At 44.1% G+C, this 20,338-nt stretch overlaps 1 protein-coding gene across 1 annotated transcript; it reads right to left on the bottom strand.

The window, feature by feature from the left end:
• Positions 1-164: 164 nt before the first annotated feature.
• On the bottom strand, positions 165-19,421 carry NCAPH (non-SMC condensin I complex subunit H). The gene is made up of 18 exons (XM_053401522.1): positions 19,269-19,421; positions 17,522-17,759; positions 17,301-17,394; positions 16,818-16,910; positions 16,025-16,163; positions 14,718-14,839; positions 12,967-13,156; positions 12,184-12,275; positions 11,249-11,454; positions 10,202-10,350; positions 9,715-9,821; positions 7,806-7,928; positions 7,263-7,370; positions 3,866-4,045; positions 2,806-2,922; positions 1,981-2,066; positions 861-936; positions 165-656 (listed from the first exon to the last, which is right to left on the bottom strand). The coding sequence occupies exons 1-18, from the start codon at positions 19,285-19,287 to the stop codon at positions 597-599; spliced, it is 2,199 nt and encodes a 732-aa protein (XP_053257497.1). The 5' UTR covers positions 19,288-19,421; the 3' UTR covers positions 165-596.
• Positions 19,422-20,338: the final 917 nt, after the last annotated feature.

Below are 20,338 nucleotides of genomic sequence, written 5' to 3'. Positions count from 1 at the left end.
AGTTAGAAGAAAAAAGAAATTAACAACAAACATCAATAGACCGTTGTGGAGAATGTACTTTTACTTTCCTGCATAGGCCTGGTGCTATTGAGTCCAGATACTCGTATTAGCCTGTTCACCAGTTACACAGTTTTCTCACACACAAATAAAATTCCAAAATGATGTGGAGGGTCACATTGTTTATTACTTACAAAAAACACATTTGTACAAATATGTCAGTACATTCATATTCAATGATAAAGGAGGTTATAAGAAGAGAGCAAAAAGACATACAGGAGAGTTTTTATATGTACAGGAATTAAATACTCATGTTAAAATAAAGCAAACTGAAGACATCTAGCAATTCTTAGCTGTGATCACAATCAGACAGTGGGAGAGGGAATTTGCAGAATTCAGAAGAGAATTAAAACACTAATGGCACTCTTTTCCTGACTTCCCATGGTTTCAAGTCTTGGAATCACAAATTGTTTAATCAAGAACATGTACTGATGCTGCTTTTGGCCTCCTCAGTCTATGAGGATCGTGTGTGTGTGTGTGTTAGATAAATTCCATCCTAGGTTTTCCAAGATTTTCTTATTCTGCCCCAGTGGCACACATTAATCTCCTTGCAGCACTAAGACTTCAGACAAGTCTTCCACACCTTCTAGCTTCAGGTTCTGGAGACAAAGGGGAAACAGGGATCAAAATACATATCAAGCTTTGAAATTTCCACATATGCAGCCAGCGCGGAAAAGAAGATATCATGGACTTGTTTGCCAAGGCCAAGATGTGTATCACTGCATTGCCTGTGTAGGCCAGAAAGAGCCCCTTCTCTCCAACCTGTCCTTGATGTTATCCAAGTTCCTGCCTTTATCACGTACCTTTTCATTCGCCAGATGCAGGAGGCAAGCAAATGCCAGTGGCGCAGACAAGTTCTTTGCCATCGTGGAAGGCAGTCTGTGAAAGACAAAAATCAAGCTGAGAAGTAGATCAAATACTTTGGGCATGATCACATTAAGCCACAAACCATGGACTACCATTGAACAAGCATTACATGCTGCTAAATAACACTCCCTGCTTTTCCCTCTTTGTCAGGCCAGCAGCAACAAACCACGAGCCTTGGCTAAGCATGACATGTAAACTGATGCTCAGGCTGTGGCCTGAGGATCAAAATAGGAACAAAATAGGAGCACATCCAAAACATTTACAGTAAACCGTGGTTTATGACTTATAGGGTTGAGTGAATGTGGCTTTTGTTAATAAGAGAGCTCACATCTTGCATTGCACAAACTCACTTTCCCCCTACTAAACCGATCTGGCAGCTATTTGTTCAGAAACCTACCAAACCTGTTTGACCAGTAGCAACAGTGGAGCAAAAGAAATGGAAACAGAAGCTTGGCACCCAGACAAGCTTGCCACTTTTGTTCTCTTATGAACTATTATCCAACTCCAGCCTTGGGCTGCAATCTTAAACATACCTTCTAGGAATACAACTGGTAAACGTGCATACTATTAAGAGTACTTTGCACTTCTAGTGTTCTGGTGGAAGGCTAGGTCAGTACTAGTTATGACTTGACTACCTTAGCAGGTTGCCAGCAAGACAGCTACTCACAGCTGGGTTATTTTGCAATGGGATAAAACAGGAAGACCTGCTGCATCCCAGTCTATGCCTTCTTTTGAATTCATCCTCTCAGCTACACAGCAAGAATGTACAGCATGGTTCTAAAAAGATTTTAAATTCTACAACCAACATTCCACTTGCAGAGCACAATCATGTCAGTGACTCAAGGTTGATTTTTATTTTATTTTATTTTTGCAAACAGGAAAATTTGATGACTAATTGAAGAAACATTCAGCAACTTGGGGGCCAATGCCAACATATGAAGCACACTTTAAATGGACCCCTGTGGTGGTTGGCTCCAATGCTTCAGCCAAAGGATTGGGGTGTAAATGTGTCTCTTTTCCTGGCATCCTAGACAAAGTCCTGGTGACCTGAAGTACCTGTGACACAGATCCTTGATAACGCTGCTGAAGACCTTCTGACCAGATACGACTGAAGAGTTAGCATCTTTCTCCATGACTTCATTCTGTGTAAGTAAGTTTGAAATCTTAAAAGGTCACCTAGTAAACAAACTGAAAGCCTGTGAAGCAGATCCTGTCATGTTTTAAACTTCTGTACCATGTGTCCAGTGCTTTTAATATTACCTACCTCAGAAGGTTGTTGGAAGGATTACAACTTGAACACCTGCAAGTACTATATAAATATTAAGTATTATATTACTGCTATGACAGATTCTCTGCCTAAAATCAGGGTGTGTGCCAACTGCAGGAAAATGCAAAGGCAGAAAGCAGCATTAAATGAAATACAGCCATAGGTGTGCAATCCTGGATGTACTGCAGTTACATACAGTTCAGAATTCAGCTTTATGAGAATTTTGGCTTTGTAAAACAGCAAGTCTCTAATCCTTATGTTTACAAAGACATGCCTGAGCCAGAACTAGGGGGTGGGAGGAGGGGTGAGTAAGATTTCTAGTACCCTGCATAGCACTGTGGTCCTCCCTGTGATTAGCGAAGCCAATTAGATATTTTAAAAATAGATAACAGAATTCAGCCTTTAAGTCCAGAGTTCACACAGCCCTAAATTCCAGTTTTCTGCTGGTACTGCTGAACCAAGGAAGCAAATGGCTCCAGGTGACATTAAGAGTGCCACCAAAGCTGGTTGAGATAAAAACAGAATGAGAGCCTGTCTGTCTGGGATGGTGAGTGGGCCAAGGCATCACTGGGTAAGAACAGCAGGGGCATTCTGGGTTTCCTGGGGCTGCATACCTCTTGCTCAGTTTGATTTGTCTGGGCATCCGTCAGGAGCAGCCACATGCCCTGCTTTAGCCTCTTCATGTCCATCTTTTTGGCAGTCTTTGCATACTGAATATCAATCTTGTTCACCTAGAAGAGCAGAGAAAGGGAAACAGAGCTAGCCAAAGACCATCCAGTTAGAAGGCATCAGTAAACAAAGACAAATCTTCAACCCTGCCCCTTATGGCATCAAGGCACAAGCTACTCCCTATGCCCTTGGGCTTGCTATTTAAACTAAATAAACCCAAGAGTTCAATAAGAAAAAGCACAGAAGCAGAGGAAGCTAGTGACCGTCATTTTTATTTTGAATAAACACGTAGATCTTCTTGGCACCGAAAATACCAACTACCTCTTAGCCCAGCCAATAGGAGAAAGAACTAAATTTCCATCCTCCTAGCTTCACCAGGAATTGGCAAGCATATACTCTCACCCCCACCATAACACAAGGACTCTGAACCATGCAGGAGACAGATCCATCTAGGCACAAGACTACCTTATATGCCGGGGGGGGGGAAGGTGTTTCAATCCAGAGGGCCACACTCCCTTCCAGAGGCCACATGTGGTGGTAGGTGTAGGCAGAGTAAAAGATGGTGGAGCAATGGATGTAAGTTTTATCTTTGGGCAGTAGCCTAATTTCTAAACAACCACCCACACACCCTCTATCCTCCAACCACATTCCAGGCGGGCAAAGACAACCAAGGTGGGTGTAAAGCAAGCCCTGCGAGGGCTGTGGCCTGGAAAGAGTCCTGAGGGCCAGCTGGAGGGCTGCAGCCAGGTCCCAAGCATGAGGCTCCCCAGCCCTGCCTTATGCAATGGGTGGCAGAGAAAGAGAGCTGCCTTGGCCTACACAGCAAGTGTCACAAAAGCCTGGAGCAGCAGAATGAAACTGTAGCATAGCATGAGCCACAGACAGACACCCAGGTTCCAGTGCCACCTGTGAAATGTGTACCAGCCCCCCTGGTAGCGCACAACAGACATAAGCCTTAAAGAAAGGAGCTGCTTTGCAGGCCATGCATCCTACACCAGTACTTGCCTTCTGTGGCTCAGCCACCAGGTTCAATTCCCCATAGGTGGTGATATTGTTCCCATTGATGCCTCCATTGAGCTCTCTCTCCTGGCCTGCCTCTCCTGCAGGATAGGCTGTCATTTCAAACATCCCATTCTGGCCCATGAAGTCCACAGGAACGTCATCGTCATCATCACTGTCACCATCCTGAGTAGAAAAAAAGGACAGGGAGGGAAGCCAAACAGGGTCAGAGTTAAGCTGGAGAGCTAGGAAACACGCAACGCCCCTCACCCACACATTCAAGCAACATTCCCTCTCTCCCCAACTTTTTCTGCAGAGTTGCTCCAACTTTTTGAACTCAGATTCCCCACCCCTCTCTAAAACTAATCTATCTTCAAGGATTTCATCTTTATGCTAAGGCATAAAAGGAACTCTTGGATCAAGCCAAGAGGATATTGAGGATATGAAAGCTTTTGGAAGGCAGGAAGATTTCCAAACGCCTTCAGACACTGGAGAGTTAGATGTACTATACGAAAAAGGTCCCATAAGTTCTCCTGTATCCTCCTCCACCAGAGACAATGCATCAGCTACAAGGCAGCAATAACTGTGTAAACTAGAGATAAAACTACATAAAAGGGATGTTTTTGCTGCCTCAAGATTTTAGCCACTTGAGACATACTGGTTTGCAACTCCATAAGGGCTTTCTAAGGTTTCCCGTGGATGAACACAAATGAGGTCATCCATTCCACTTGCTAAAGACTCCACTGCCAGCTAATGGAATAATCTTAAGCAAGCTTAACCACTGACATATTCTACTGAGCTCTTGCAAAGCCCTCCAGTGAGATCTGAATGAGGTCATCCAGGGGACTGCAGTGAGGAGTCATCAATATGTTGACAATGCTCAGCTTTCTCTCTTTTACATCTCATCCAGGGGAAGTGGAGGTGGTTCTGGATTGGTGCCTGGAGGCACTAATGGACTGAAGCTCAGTTCAAACAAGGCAGAGGTGCTGTTGGTGGGTGGTTCATCTGTTCAGGAGGATAGTGTTCAGCCTGTTGTGGAAGGGGTTGTATTCTGCCACAATAGTCAGGCGCACAGATTGGGGGAGGTTTATAGCCCCATCATTGTCACTGGAGACTCAAGTGGATTCAGGGGGCAGAGTGCCTTTAGACAGTCCAGGCTCATAGGCTCTTCCAGACAGATAGCTTAGCCTCCATTACCCATGCTCTGATAATGTCAAGGTTGTGTTGCTGCTCTATGTGAGGCCAAGGATAGCTAAAAAGCTTCTGTTAACTGTCTAGCATCTGCACTCTGAGCCAACGGAGACCAGAAGGTAGGATCTCTCCTGTTTTAGTCCCAGTTTCACTGGCTTCCTGTTTGCTTCCAGGCTCAATTCAAATTGCTTTAATTCATGTTTTAAAGCCATGTCTTTGGAGCCAAGTATCTATTGGAGCTCCCACCCCCCCCCCCCCGCCCATGCTAAGATGTACATATGAGGCTTTTCTCAGTAGTAAGTGTACCCTAGGAGACAGCCTTCATAAATGGTGGTGCTGCACCTGTGCAATGCCCTCCCCAGGAAGGCACCCATTTTGCCTAGTACCCAAATTATAGCAAAGTGCCCATCACCACCCCAGGCTTTCAGATATCTGAAGTTTTAAACTCTTAAGCTGGTGTTATGTTTTTGGTTGGCATTTTATCATGTGCTGTTCTTTTAGTCAGATTTGTGGTTTTTACTCTTTTGTAAGTTGCACAGCGAATACCGATTGGGGAATGAATTTCCCAAAATAAGTAGCCCACAGAGCCAAATTTCATTAAGGCTGCAATCCTAACCCCACTTACCCAGGAGAAATCCCCAGTGAATCCCAAAGTACGTACTTCCAAGTAAAAATGGTTAGATTGCACTGTAAGCCAAACTACGTATGACCATAACAATATCATCCAGATTTACTCATGTTTCTATTTCCCTCTTCTTCATCCATTGTTTCAGTGATGCTGTAAGTCTTCACATACAATATTATTGGTTATGCCATTCAGGTCACATACAGAATACAGTTACTAATTGTATTCTAGTAACATTTACCCAGTGAAATTAATAGACCTAAGTCAGTTTAACACAACCCCAAACATTTAAAGCACAAGAGATGGTATTCAATTTCAATCCTAGTCCAACTCAGAGCAGACTCACTGAAGTTAATGACCACGACTAATTCCAGCCAGTTCATCTCCATGTGTCTACTCTGAGTTGGATTTTAAAAGGTAAAGGTACCCCTGACCATTAGGTCCAGTCGCGGACAACTCTGGGATTGCAGTGTTCATCTCACTTTATTGGCCGAGGGAACCAGCGTTTGTCTGCCGACAGCTTCTGGGTCATGTGACCAGCATGACTAAGCCGCTTCTGGCGAACCAGAGCAGCGCACGGAAACGCCATTTACCTTCCCACCAGAGCCGTACCTATTTATCTACTTGCACTTAACGTGCTTTCGAACTGCTAGGTGGGCAGGGGCTGGGACCGGACAACAGAAGCTCACCCCGTCGCAGGGATTCAAACTGCCGACCTTCTGATCGGCAAGCCCTAGGCTTGCCCTAGGTTTAGACCACAGCGCCACCCACATCCCTTTGAGTTCGATTTAGTTAAATAAAATCTTATATCACTTTAATAGTTCTGGCTTCTCCCAAAGAATCCTGGGAACTGTAGTTTAAAGGTACCAGGAACTGATAGAACACCCAGAGTCCCCTCAGAAAGCTACAATTCCCAAAGTTTCCTGGGAAAAGGGAATAATTGTTAAACCAATCTAGAAATTGTAGCTCTGTGAGGGGAACAGGGTCTGCTAATAACTCTCAGAACACTTAAGCTGAAGTCCCCAGGATTATTGGGGGAAGCCAAGGCTGTTCAAAGTAAGGTAATGACCACAGTTTCCAGGAATTTCTTTTGTTTAAGACTTTTGTGAGTGAGCTGAGAGTTTGTTTGGACCCTGGGAGAGAACCCAGAGGCTGAGAGGGAGGGTGTGTCAGAAGAAAAATGATATGGGGGGGGTATGTAACTTTGTTTAATGTAACATTTTTATGTAGCTGTGTATTTTTTTAATATTTAAGTTGTCTGTTGTTGCTTCTTTTTTGCACACCTCTTAGAGAAGCTGCCTGTGCCATGGTTGCAAAATATTATTCCCCTTCTGAGATCCAGACAATGTGGGATTATTCCTTATTCTAGTTAGGGTCCCTCAGTTGTTTGAGCGCCTTTTGAGGTCCTTCAGATAATGTTGCACTGAGGCAGAACTGACAAAAGCCACCGAGGTTGTTAACCAATAGGAAGGCTGCCAAACCTCTCTGCCCAGATTGGCAGCCAGCTTCTATTAGACTCACCAAAAACCTTCATATAAGAAAGGATGCAACCCACAGTAGAGTGTTTCTCTGATCTTTGCAGCTTACCTGCAATGCAGGACAGAAATTGGAGGTGTCATTGGGGTTGTTGTAATCATACTCTTCAACCTCACTGTCGTGACTGGACGAGTCACCCTGCAGTGGCACCTTCGACAGCTGCAGAAACCAAAGACTTGGGTGACTTAGGACATCAGTCACTGATGGGAAAGAACATTAAACTAAAACACACTCACTCCAGAAATTGCCTCAGCACGCCCTTCTGCCCAGAGCAGCCGACTGATAAGCAAACAAAGCTGAAACTGCAGTACAGTGGTACCTCGGGTTACATACACTTCAGGTTACATACGCTTCAGGTTACAGACTCTGCTAACCCAGAAATAGTACCTTGGATTAAGAACTTTGCTTCAGAATGAGAAAAGAAATCGTGCAGCAGCAGCACGGCAGCAGCGGGAGGCCCCGTCAGCTAAAGTGGTGCTTCAGGTTAAGAACAGTTTCAGGCTAAGAACGGACCTCCGGAACGAATTAAGTACGTAACCAGAGGTACCACTGTAATGACACGGGGAGGCAAGGCATGGAATTGAGAAAGCTTACCCTATTGGCTGGCTTAAGGAAGAGGCGGGTGAGGTTGTCTGGATCATAGCGGAAGTCTGCAGGAAGAGTTTTGCTTTTCTTGTTTTGACTTTCAAGGGTTGACTTGGACAGAGTAGTAGCTGCCTGTTTGAGAAAAGCAGAAGCACACAGAAAAATCAAGCACTCCCATCCAAATATCACCTTTCTAAACCTGAAGTTTATACTTGGCACTGGAAGCAAATCTGATTTGCATATGCTTTCGTTTATCAATACACACTTCAGCACCTCCTGTAGTACCTTAGCACTGCAGTTTGGAAATCAATGGTGTAGGACAACACACCAATAGTCTGTGAGCTAAGAAGGCAAGAGCAAATGTTGCAAAAGGTAGGAAAAGTAATCTGGAGATATTTCCTCAAAACTGCAGTCCCTGCATTGATTCAACTGGCTTGAATTTTAGACCTACTCCGATTATATAAAAAAGAATGCATAATTATTATACACTTATCAAGTCAAGGCTGCTTATAAGCTATGCTACGAGTTCTTAATTTATAATGGAAATTTTCAAACGCTGTCACCCAGAGCCACACTTTCCAAAACACTGGTTTAGAACCAAGACAGCTTCTTTGGATTTAGGTGGAAAGGAGAAATAAGAGCTGGGTGTCATCAGCACCAAACCCCAAAACTCTGGACAAACTTTCCCAGAGGTTTCACCTAAGTGTTAAATAGCACAGAGGACAGAACAGGATTCTCAGGGGCTCTCCAGGCCAATGGCCAAGGTGTCAAACAGAAGTTCCCCAGCACCACCTTCTGGGTTCACCCCCTCCAGGAAGGAACAGTCACTGTAAAACAGTGCCTCCAAGTTCTATCCCAGCAAGGTGGTCCAGAAGGATATCATGGTTGATGGCACAAGAACCACCAAGAGGTCCAGAACTCCTCCCGCCCAGTTCCTGGCATAAAGCAGTCACCAAGGAGACCAAAGCAGTCTCTGTCCCATAACCAGGCCTGAAACCAAACTAAAATGGGTCTAGATAATCAGTCTTTTCCAGAAACCCCTAGAGCTGAGAAGCCATCAGACACTTCAGTACCTTGCCCCCAAATGGTATTAAATGGTATTTTGGAGACTGGCCAATAATTATCCAATACGGTGGGATTCAGGGAGGGCTTTTTCAACAGAGGTCTTATAACTGTCTCCTTTAGGTGTGCTGGAAGGCAGCCTTGTTGTAAAGAGGCATTTGACCACTCCCTCCACCCTCCCAGCCAGTCCCCCACTGGCCCTTTTGATGAGTCAGGAAGGGCAAGAATCCAGAATAGATGCAGTAGCTCTCACATTTTCAAGGATCCTTGTCTACATCCTCAGGCTACATAAACTGAAAAGTATCCATTAACACTGGAGAAGCAGAGGCCAAAGTTACACCCACTGGACCTGTATCAACTATAGTGTCCAAGTCATAACAGATTTGAGCAATTTAGTCAGCAAAGTGCTGAGCAACTTGTTCACAGAGAGCTGTCAAGTGGTCTAAATTATGACATGGGCCTTTGTAAAAGACCCCTGATCACTTGAAACAGCTCCACTGAACAGTTCCTTGCTGATGCAATGGAGGCAGAGAGAGAGAAATACTTTTTCACTGCCTGCACTGCCACAGAGTAGGTCTTCAAAGGGGTTCTAGCCCGTGTTCTGTCAGACTCATTTAGAGTTTTCCACCAACATTGCTCTAGTTGCCGTCTCCTACTGCTGACTGTCCTCAACATGTTGTATTCAAAGGCTTGTCTTCTCCTAACATGGGACTTCTCCAAAGTTGTAATGGGTAACAGCAGTTGACAAGACCTATCCTTTATTGTATAAAATATTTTAAAAACTGTTTTTAAAGCTAGTAATATCTTGTGTAACAACCACCCACATACACGCCCCTATCAAGAGTTAAAAACATACCCTTGTTTTGCAGAAGTAAGGCTCAAAATCAATCTCATCTTCAAAGTTTATCTCAAATACTTTTTTTGCAGCCTTTCTTTTGTTTGCTTTCTCAGGGTTGGCATCACCTGTGAAGAGTGAGTAGAAGCAACTGAGTGGAAGATGTTGCTGGATCTGCTACAGAAGGTTAACAAGAGTTTATTATTTGGTGCTGCTGCTTGTTTCAGAGTGCACTTCCTAAAATGTTGAATATCGCCTCAGTTGTCTTTTGGCAATCTCTACTGCATACCACCTCACCTTGGAACTCTCAAACCTAATTTGAGGGTCAGGATAAGCTTTGACAATGCTTTGCTTTGACTGAGTCACATCTGAAGAGGCATGAACTGTGGATTTCATGTTCTGAGAAGACTTGCATTTCCAAATTCTACACAGGACCTATAAAGCTGTAGGTCAATATGCAAGCAGAAAGCCAGGGAATAAACTGCCATGACTCCCTTCACAGCCTTACCTTTATGGTGAGGCTTGAACCGCCAGTGCTCTGGGCCTGCCCACATGGACATGGTTCGGGGGCTGAAGTAAGAATATTCGCTGGGCTTCAGGGACAAATGAAGCGACATGGACCTGACATCTCCTTCCCCCAGGGGAACCACTTCTTTTCTGGAAGAAGTACATACACACGCCTGATTATAAAAGTCACCAGTTTTATTCATTCTCACCAGGATTTTATTCTATTTGTAAAGCTTCCTCAAAGGTTTTTTTTTATTCTCCCCACCATTTTAATTATTTTTATGAATTGTTGCCTGTGAAGCATCCTGAAGTGATTTCACAATGAAGAAAAACATTCAGAGTAAAACACATAATACATAGTTTCATAAACCTCTGAAATCCACTCTTAACTGAATGTAAAGCCATAGGCCAACACAATACAAACAAAAAAGGCATTTCAGTTCAGCAGACAGATATATACAACAGAACACACACCCAATCCCACATTATCCCTCTACAATAAAATATAAAAATGTTAAAATATAATAAGACAAAAGCAAATCCCACTCCCTGCCCCCCTCCCGTTTTTGGAACCTGGCTAATTTTCTTTGTGCCAGAGTAAATCTGGCTATTTGGATGGTAATGAATACATCTTAGCCTGCAAGCAATACAGAGATCACAATGGGTCTGCCTGACAGAGATTGGAGGCTACAAGACTTGTGTGCCTTGTATAAGGGATCACTTAACAGGTAATGGGAGACATGCTCAACCTCGCTGAATGAGTTGAGATTTCTGAAACGTTCCATGCAGTAAAGCAGAGGACATATACTGGAGGCATAAGGCTGGAAATTATTTTCTTGAAGGAGCAGTGGTATGGATTATAAAACAATTCTCCAAAACTTCAAATCCAATTCTAATACTCAAGGGGATTTGGAAGGCTTGTTGAAAGAACGAGATCTTCAACAGGTGCTAAAACACAAGAGTGACCATGTCTATTTGATGGGAGTTCCAGAGGGTAGACACCACCACACAAAAGGCCTCATTCCCACACAAACCTTCCTCAACATACCTCAACATTCCTGGTGTTTGTCTACATAACTCCAACTTTTCGGAGAACTCGCTAAGGTCCTTCTCAACCGTCTCGGCCGGGATGTCGGCATCAAAATCGTTCTCTGCTGGGTCCTCAGAATAGTCTCCAGGGTCACTATCAATCTCTGCATTGACGTCAAATGCCTGGTCACTCTTCTTAAATTTATCCAACAAAGCAGCCACTGACTGAAAAGAAAAGAAAATGTAAAAGGAAAATCCTTTTGGAGGCAGAGAGAAAACTGACAACGGAATTAGTGTATAATTTGTGTGACTTCAACAGAGAAAGGGGGGAATATATGAATAGCTGCTAAAATGTATACAAGAACAAAATGCATTTTAATCCCACAAACAAGAATAGGCAACAAAAATAAGATTACTAAAATACAATATACATCTCATCCACCCAAAATGATGCCTATACATCAATCTGAAGTAGAAACAAAACTCGCTTCAGTCTCCAAAAGATCTTCCTCAGTGGCCAAGGAATTTGTCACAATTTGACACAAAAGTTAGTTGACCTATATAGACATGTAGGCCAGCTATATAGATAAGGCAAATGACTAATCGCATTCATAAAGCTACCATGCCCACATGGTGAACATGAAGATATGAAGAACATTTTAAAATATGGTGCTTTTATACTAAGCACCCAAACATATATGTTTTCAGGGTATCCTGTAAATATCAGATTCCAGATGTCACCTATTCAATGTAATAGCAATGTGCAACTGTGAGGCTATAGGTACCTCTGCCTGCAAGAGCAAGTGGTTGGCAATGAAGCTTCAGAAACTTTTTAAAAAAAAACACAACCACCATGAAATGCAGGCAATTATGGGCTAGAAACTGAAATAGCTTTGAATCCCCCCATTGTGTGACCAGTTCACTTAATTCACTGTGATGGCCAGCTTGATATACCTCATTATGGGTTTCACTGTCCCACTGGGTAAATAAGAAGCCAGCCAATGAAGGGCAGATGGGGCGCTTTTCAGCACACTGCAGAAGGATGGCTAGAAAGGAAGACAAGAAGAGAGGAGTTGGAGATTCCAAGCCATAACCGCCCCCCCTTTATGCTACCATGCTCCCCCACAGATGAGAACTCTGGACGAAGAGAACTCATGAGTGATCTTGATAGGCCCCTATTCCTTGCACTACTAATAGCAATTTATATCCTTGATCACTGGTAACTTGGCTGAGGCCCTGGTATCAGGGGGCTTGGTACCATGTCTCCCCAACCTTCCATTCCTTTAGTTTCTACTCCCTGTAGATTTCTAGGAGACAGGCACCTGCTGTACCCACAGCTGCTGCTCCTTTGATGCTTGCAAAGGATGGACAAAAGAGAGCCTTCTGTTGAGGGTAAGCTCATTTTTGGAGCCTGGCCCATGGTATCTCTTCTCCAGGACACTAAGTGAAGCAAACATTCCCCACTCCCTACCAAATCCAAGTAGAAAGAAGAGGTGGTGTCAAGCCTCCTTTTGCCCTGCAGGCATCTCTTTCTTTATAAAGCTTAGCTCCTGTGAACACTCACTTGCTCTGCCTCCAGAGGCAAAGCAGCATGACTCCTCTATCACTGCAAAGTGGAAAGGTCTCAATATATGTGTGATCCCACCTATCCTATCCTGGCTTGGTTCTCAGCCTACTCAAAATGAAACATTACTGCACCTAGAAGAAGATTGAGAGTTAGCAACTGTTAGCACCTACACTTTAAGCCTGTCACTTTCACATGAGAAGATGTCGGCAGCTCGGCAGTCGTAGAAGAAGGCAGGGGGATGACCATGGAATCAAACAGAACTTCACTGAGAAAGTTGTGTACGTGAAGCATAGTGAGGAAAACACCAGCCGTACTGCACTCATCAAAGGAGGCTGCTGTTCTCTGGAACATGGGATCAACCTGGTTGGGTGGAGGTGGGGGGAAATAACAGCAGCTCAGGTTCAAATATCAAGTTCAATGAAACTTTGCAGATGTTGCTTAACATTCACTGTTTGGACCAGTAGCAAAGGCTCCAGGCTCTGTCCCCAAGCATGTTCCCAGGAGTATGTCATGTAAAGCTAAACACATCAAGGGAAGGAAACAGAAGCCACCAAATATTCCCTCCTCACTTCTCATCCCTCTTCCACCCACCACAGCAAAAAGGCACATGGTTTTACTCATAAGGTATTTTTTACATCAAGCCTCTTCAGTGATTAAGTAATACAACTGACTGCCTAAGTGATCAAAAATATATATCTCAATATGCAGCAACACATTTTGAAATATTATAGGAAGTGCAAGAACCTACCATTATAGACAAAAAGGTCCTATGCTTTACTAGGTCTTCAAATATTTTATCTTCCTAGTACAACAAAGGACAAACAAAAGCATCCTTTGCTGAGCCCTAAAAATTAAGATTTGCCTCCATTAATTAAAAATGGACTCAACTGATTTCTCACCTTAACTATAGATTTCTCATCTATAGCTTCAATTGGTAAATAATAATAATAATAATAATAATAATAATAATTTGGTACTTGCCCTCCATCCTAAGGTCTTAGGGCAGTTTACAACAATTTACAAAGCATACAACCACATTCATAGGAGCCAACTCCTAGGAACTGAGCAGTCTTCACCCCCCCCAATAAATTATTTGAGGGGGCCGGAACACCCCAAAGTTGATGGGCATTGTGATTCAAATGGTGTCCATGCACCATGTAATGTGATCCATTATACAGGGCAGGGCTTCCTTACCCCCCCCACCAAATACCCCCCCCCCACCGCTGACCATGTTATGCTAGCCTTCACGTCCCATGTAGAAAATGGTCTGAGGTCACCTTAAGATCACAGGCTGCATGGGAACACATAAAACTCTATATGCTTTCCACACTAGCTGGAACCTAATGGTGCAGGATTCCAGCTCCTGTGGAAGTCTATGCGCTTAGATATCCGTAGATAGGCTTTCCCCTGCATACATCCAGACTTCATGCACGGACATTGGCCCCACAGCTCCTTTCTGTGTGTCAAGGGAGCTTAAGCCACTGGTCCTTGATACCAACCCAGTTCCACTCTCCAGACTGTGAACTTGCTCTGCCCATGGGCAAGAAAGCACTAACTTCTCACTCTGTCAGATACTCTACACATTGTGTGCAGCTGTATGCCAGACTTAGAACAGTGGAATAACATTTCACTCCCTAAAGGGGCTAAAATTCCTGCACTGCAGGGGGTTGGACTAGATGACCCTCTAGGCCCCTCCCAACTCTACAGTTCTATGATTCTATGAAAAGGATGGATCCCAACAGGAACACAGGAGAGTTGTAATGAACTGACGAACAAAGATGAACATGCTGTTCCTCTACCACCCAGATTTCTGCTCTAATGTCTCCAACTATTCTCCCAGCAGATGCTGTAGGCAGATAGTCAACCAACTACTTTAGGAAGGGGGTGTTTGAGAAATGTCCTTCGGAGCAGGTTCTCTCACCTCACACCTATGATCTTCATCGGAGATATTAATGTTATTCAGATTCCGTTCAATAGTTTTGTACTGGTGCTTCCTCTTGCTCAGACGTGTTTTGGAACTCTCAGAATCCACAACCCCTCCACCTACAAGAATGGTCACAACTCAAGGTAATCATCATCATCATCATCCAGGTGCAAGTACTTTCCAGTGCTGCTCAGTTACAAAGTCCAACTGTTCTGCTATCTTGCATCATTTACAGGTGAGAAAGAAATAATCTCTCCTGTTCCTTTACACAAATGGATCTTCCCATCTCTTCAATTATGCTTTGACTATCTCAAAAAAAATATTGCAAATCACTTTCATGACATGAGATTTATACTTGTACCTACTGACAAATGCAGGGAAGAGAACACAAGTATGAAAGGATTTTTTGACACAGGTACGTTGAGCTGCTTGCAAATACAAAGTCTTTGGTGGGTTGGATGTTATTCAACCTCCCATTCAAAATAAAACAAAAAACCAGAGGCAATGTATTGGAGACACAAGGCTGTGAAGGCTTTCCCAGAAAGGAGACACCATAAGGGATACCAATTAATTATCGAGGGTGAATGTCGGTTTATATGGTGGATACCAATAAAAAGTTGACATTTGTGTGGTTGAAGACAAATCCCACTCGTTTAAAAACAAAAACTAGAGATGCTGAGAACTGATCTGGGACTGTGTGTCTCACAAATAGTGATGTGGATCTGGGAAATTTTAAATTGAAATTTTCTCAGAGAATATTCTATTTATAGCTTCCATTGTAAGCGTTTCTGATGCCCCAGTTAGTAATCTAATTTAGCATGTTTAGTTTACTTCTTTTTAGTAAAGCAACAACAAAAAATGGTATGTTTTAGTCTCAACACAGCACAAGTATTAGACCAGATATATGTGAGGGGAGAAATTAAAGCACACTTTAACATTTTATTATGTATAATCTTTTACTGAAATATTTGTAAAAATCCAAAGACGGGCAATAGTATGTACTGCCTTAATACTGTTTCAGGTAAACAGCATTAAGGCAGTGCATACTATTCTTTGTTTTTAAACACTAAAAACTAGTAACAGATTTCAGTTACCTAAATAACTTCGCATATGTTGACTCATAATCATATGAAATATATTAATTAGAACTTGCAAGTTCCAAGCTTGCCTTATCTTGTTTGACATCCATTCATAGGTACTAATGAAACAGATTTTTTCCCACCCCACATCCCTGCCTACAGCTGTGCTTCCCCACACGTGCTATTCCAAATCCCATGCTCAGCTCATCGTGTTAAGCAACACACCTGTATCCTGACCATCCACAGGCTCTGCAGCAGCAGGCTGTTTTCCCAGCCCTCCAAGAACTCTGTAAACATCTGCATGGACAGCATCAACTTTTGCTGCATAGATCTTTGCACTGGCATCCAGGGTACCAGCTGCTACCTGTAAGGGGGAATGTTAAGAAAGAAGTTAAGAGAGTGGAACTAAGCTTTGAGTGGGCTACTATGAACCTACAGACTACTTGTCAACAAGATAAGAAAAAGCTTCCTTTTCTTTGCCTGGCTTCCCAGACTTTCCACCTGCCCTCTGGGCTTTTGTCTCAAGCTGAAAAGGGTACGAAGACAAACTAAGGTTGATTAGATTGGCCCAACTGTCAGGAATAGTAGCCATTATTTAAATATACCCAACTATTCCTTTCCAGCCTGGTTGTTCCTCAGTCAAAACAATCTTCCCTCACAATGGCTTTTGGCAACCTGGAACTAGCCCTTCAAAGTCTGGCAAACCCAACCTGAATCCTCCATAAATGAATGTGTGGTACTGCTAGGTAGAATGTGGTGGCAGACAGTTTTCACTTTCTGCAGTAGATCAGTAAGCCAGCTTTTCCAGAGGGGGCATTTTTAAAATTTGCTGCATGGACCACACTAGGAAGAATAGCAGTATTTCAACGTATACATTCACACATGACCCTCAAAAAAGCAGAGTGTAGGAAGAAACCCAGGACTCTCCAAAAGTTACCAGAAGTGGATATGCAGATCAAGCCCAACCTTTTCTGTGCACATTCTCTGTCACAGAAAACACATCAGGAAGGCCTCTAACCTTAAAGTTGGTGGGTTCAGAGTCCTTTTGTCTGAGTATTTCTGTCATGTAGTCAATAAGGTGCAAACCAAATACATTCTTCGTGGTGATTTTCTGAAAGAGGGAACAGCAAGTTGACATTATTGACAGCTACATTCTTCATCCTGGAATCTACAGTAAACAATAATCTTAGAATCTGCAACAAGTTCATCTAAATACTGTGCCAAGAAAGGTCTAATTCTACAATCCACTTGAATGATATGAAATTTATGAAAACTTGCTTTATTTGTATCATTAATTCTCCATCTAGTTAACATGTATAAGTACAATAAGCTATGCAGAAGGAAAGATGGTCAGTATTCTGAAGGTATAAATCTAGATTCAGAAGCATTTTTACATTTATGTGAAATCATGGAATGCAAGCAGTTCTGCCTGTAGTAGCCAGAGCAGCTCTTGATAAGGGTGCGTCTTTGAAGTTAATGAACAGATGCTAGACTTACTTACATTTTCTGTTGAAAGTTTGATGCATGTGGAATAATGATCTGCAATTTGGGCATTTGACAGTTGTGGAATTGCTGGCAATGATGTTTCTGCTTGCCTAAAACAAAGCAATAAGCAAAGCAGTGTAGTATAGCAATAAATCTCTCTCTCTCTCTCTCTCTCTCTCTCACACACACACACACACACACACACACAATATCAATGCTTGCGCAAACCACACTTACTTGTTGGACGGGGACTTTATAAACAGAGGCGACTCGGTGCTAAACTGCAAGTCAACCACCCTGGAGCGCCGACGCTGCTTCCTCTCTTGCTCATCATCATTCCCAGGGCAGTTTTCCAGCACAGGGGTGCCTGAGGCACTAAGAGGCTGCCGCCTAGTGCCAGGGGACACAAACACACTGTCGAAAGAGGCATTTCCTTTAGAGCCAACAGACTGCGGCGTTGAGGCACTCATTGTTGCTAGGAGGGAAACAACAGCTAATGAGATCTACAATTCCTTGGTAACAACAGTTGCATTGGCTTCCAGTTCATTTCTTACCACAATTAAAAGTACTGGTTTAATGTCTTTCATGCCTCAGCACTCCTGCTCTATGCCCTCTTTGAGTGGTTTTGCCTGCCTAGAAATGTGTTTCTGCGCAAACCTCTGGATTTTATGTAGCTGGAGTGTAGCCTACTGCACAGGATATAGTCACATTGCTACACTCACTTTCCCCTCTCTGGACTCACCTACTTCTTGACTCCCACCTGTGCCCATCACTGGAAGGCTGCCCTTGAGAGAAAGGAGTCCTTGGGCTAAAATAGGTTCCCTAAAGTAACTCATTGGAGCCTATGATGTGGGCAAGAAAAGGGTTCTTTTTCACACTTTAGGGCCAGGATACCTGAAATACCATCTTCTCCAGTATGAAACTTGGATCACATACAGTTGTACCTTGGTTTTTGAACAGCTTAGTTCTCGAACGTTTTGGCTTCTGAATGCCACAAACCCAGTGACTGTTCCGGTTGTCAAACTATTTTTGGAAGCTGAACGTGTGACGGGGCTTCAAACATCTTGGAAGTCGAACTGACTTCCGGAACGGATTCGTTCAACTTCCAAAATACAACTGAATTAAATTCAGGGAAAAGGGTATTTTCCATGTTCTGCACTTGAGGTATGGCTGGTAGGAATTCGGGGGTGGGTGTCCCTCCCTGGCTGCACCCAGGCTTAGAACTCCTTGCCTGGTACAGCCAATTTAGCCCCCTCCCCCTCGACTTTCCACCAGATGGCGTAAAAAAGAAGACACTTTTCTCTTTTTGCCTGCCAGGCAGTTGCAATGGTTTTAATGTATCTATGTGGGAATTATTGTATCTTTATTTGGTTACTTTAGGTTTCTGTAGGCAAGATAAAGTGACTGACAAATTTAATACGTAAATAATGGAATTTGCCTTTTCTACTGCTGCTGCATACTGGCCAGCGTCTTGGGGTCATGGTGGATAGCTCAATGGAAGGTCTCAGTCCTGGTCCATCACCTCCATTTCAGACTCTATGAGCATGTACATGAAATTAATTTTTTGCTTCAACATGCAGCAGCTTGTGTTTTTTTATAATGAACTGTATTTCCTATTTTTACTGCCCTCAGCTTAGAGGTCCTTTCAGGAAGTCTTTACAATCTCTTTGATTTAACCTCTCTAAACAATTTAGTGTCATCCGGAAACTTGGCCTCCTCACTGATCAGTCCAAACTCTACATCATTTATGAAGTAAAGAAGCACAGGTCCCAGCACCAAGCCTTGGGGATCTCCGCTTTCTACATCCCTCTACTTGGAGAACAGCCTATGTATTCCGACTATTTGCTTCCTGCACTTAACCAATTCCTGATCCGCAACAGGACCTCTCTTATTCTGTGACTGCCAAGATTTCTCAGCAGCCTTTGGTAAGGCACTTGGCCAAAAGCTTTTTCAAAAGCCCAAGTACACTCTTCCGACCGCTCACCTCTATCTATATGCTCCATCCACCAGCAGCAGGAGTAACTGGGAGCTCCCAGTCGCTCCCCCAATTTTCCCTAGACAAAGGTGACCACAAGCGAGCCTCTCTCAAACTTGGGTCCCGAGCTGTTGGTGGACTCCAACTCCCATCCCTCCCAGGACCAGTGGTCAGGGGTGATGGGAGTTGTAGCCCGGCAACGTTTGGGGACCCAAGTTTGAGAGAGGCTGCTTGGAAGCTGCCCAGGCCAGAGCCTTAAATCACGAAGACGGGCAGCAGGCGGCCTCCCAGCGAGGCGCCACGACCCGGGCCCCCCTCCAGCAGCCACGATTCCGCCGGCGCGAGGCCCGTGCGCGTCCCCGCCAGGGGAAGGCGCAGCTCCGCGCCTCCAGGGATCTCTTCTCCCGCCGCTCCGGCTCTCGCTCCCGCGGCGGGGCGACCAATAAGCGGCCTTCGGGCGACGCTTGCTCCCGCCAATCAACGTCGCTCCTTTCAAAAGTCCTCCATCGCGCACTTCTCCGCTCCCTATTGGCCAAGCCTTTCCAGTGTCGGCCAATCAGCGACCAGCTTCTTACAGAGCCTCTTTCCCGCCCGCCGCCGCCCCCCCCCCCCGCGAAGGCGCCTCCGAAAGTGGGGCAAGTTGAGGCGGCCGCGGCCTGCTTTGCCTTACGCCGACCTTTAATTACCCGCCTAGCTGCCCTTAACTCACCTTCCCCCCGCGGCGCGGAGTCAGCCACCGACTCACACTTCCCAGCCGGCAACCATTTCCCCCTCACAAGCGCCGCTTCTCCGCTTTTAATTTACCCGCGCCGACACAGTGCGCAGGCGTGGCGCGGGCGTGACGTCAGCGCGCAGTGAACGGGCGACGCGAGGCTAAGCGCGTACCACGTGTGAGGAGCGAGAGAGAACAGAGTTATGAAAAGGATAGAGAGTCTATTCCTGGAATTTCCGAGTTTCATACGTACTTCTCTCAATTGTGATTTTAAAAATGGGACTGTTCTTAATACAGTAAATGCAGATTACAGTAGGTATTCCTTTTTTGATAAATGAAATACATTGTAGATAATTAAAAATAGCAA

Source organism: Podarcis raffonei, chromosome 8 (assembly GCF_027172205.1).
Source record: "Podarcis raffonei isolate rPodRaf1 chromosome 8, rPodRaf1.pri, whole genome shotgun sequence".
Taxonomy (NCBI): domain Eukaryota; kingdom Metazoa; phylum Chordata; class Lepidosauria; order Squamata; family Lacertidae; genus Podarcis; species Podarcis raffonei.
The sequence above is the reverse complement of the archived record's forward strand: the minus strand, read 5'-3'. Positions and strand labels throughout refer to the sequence as shown.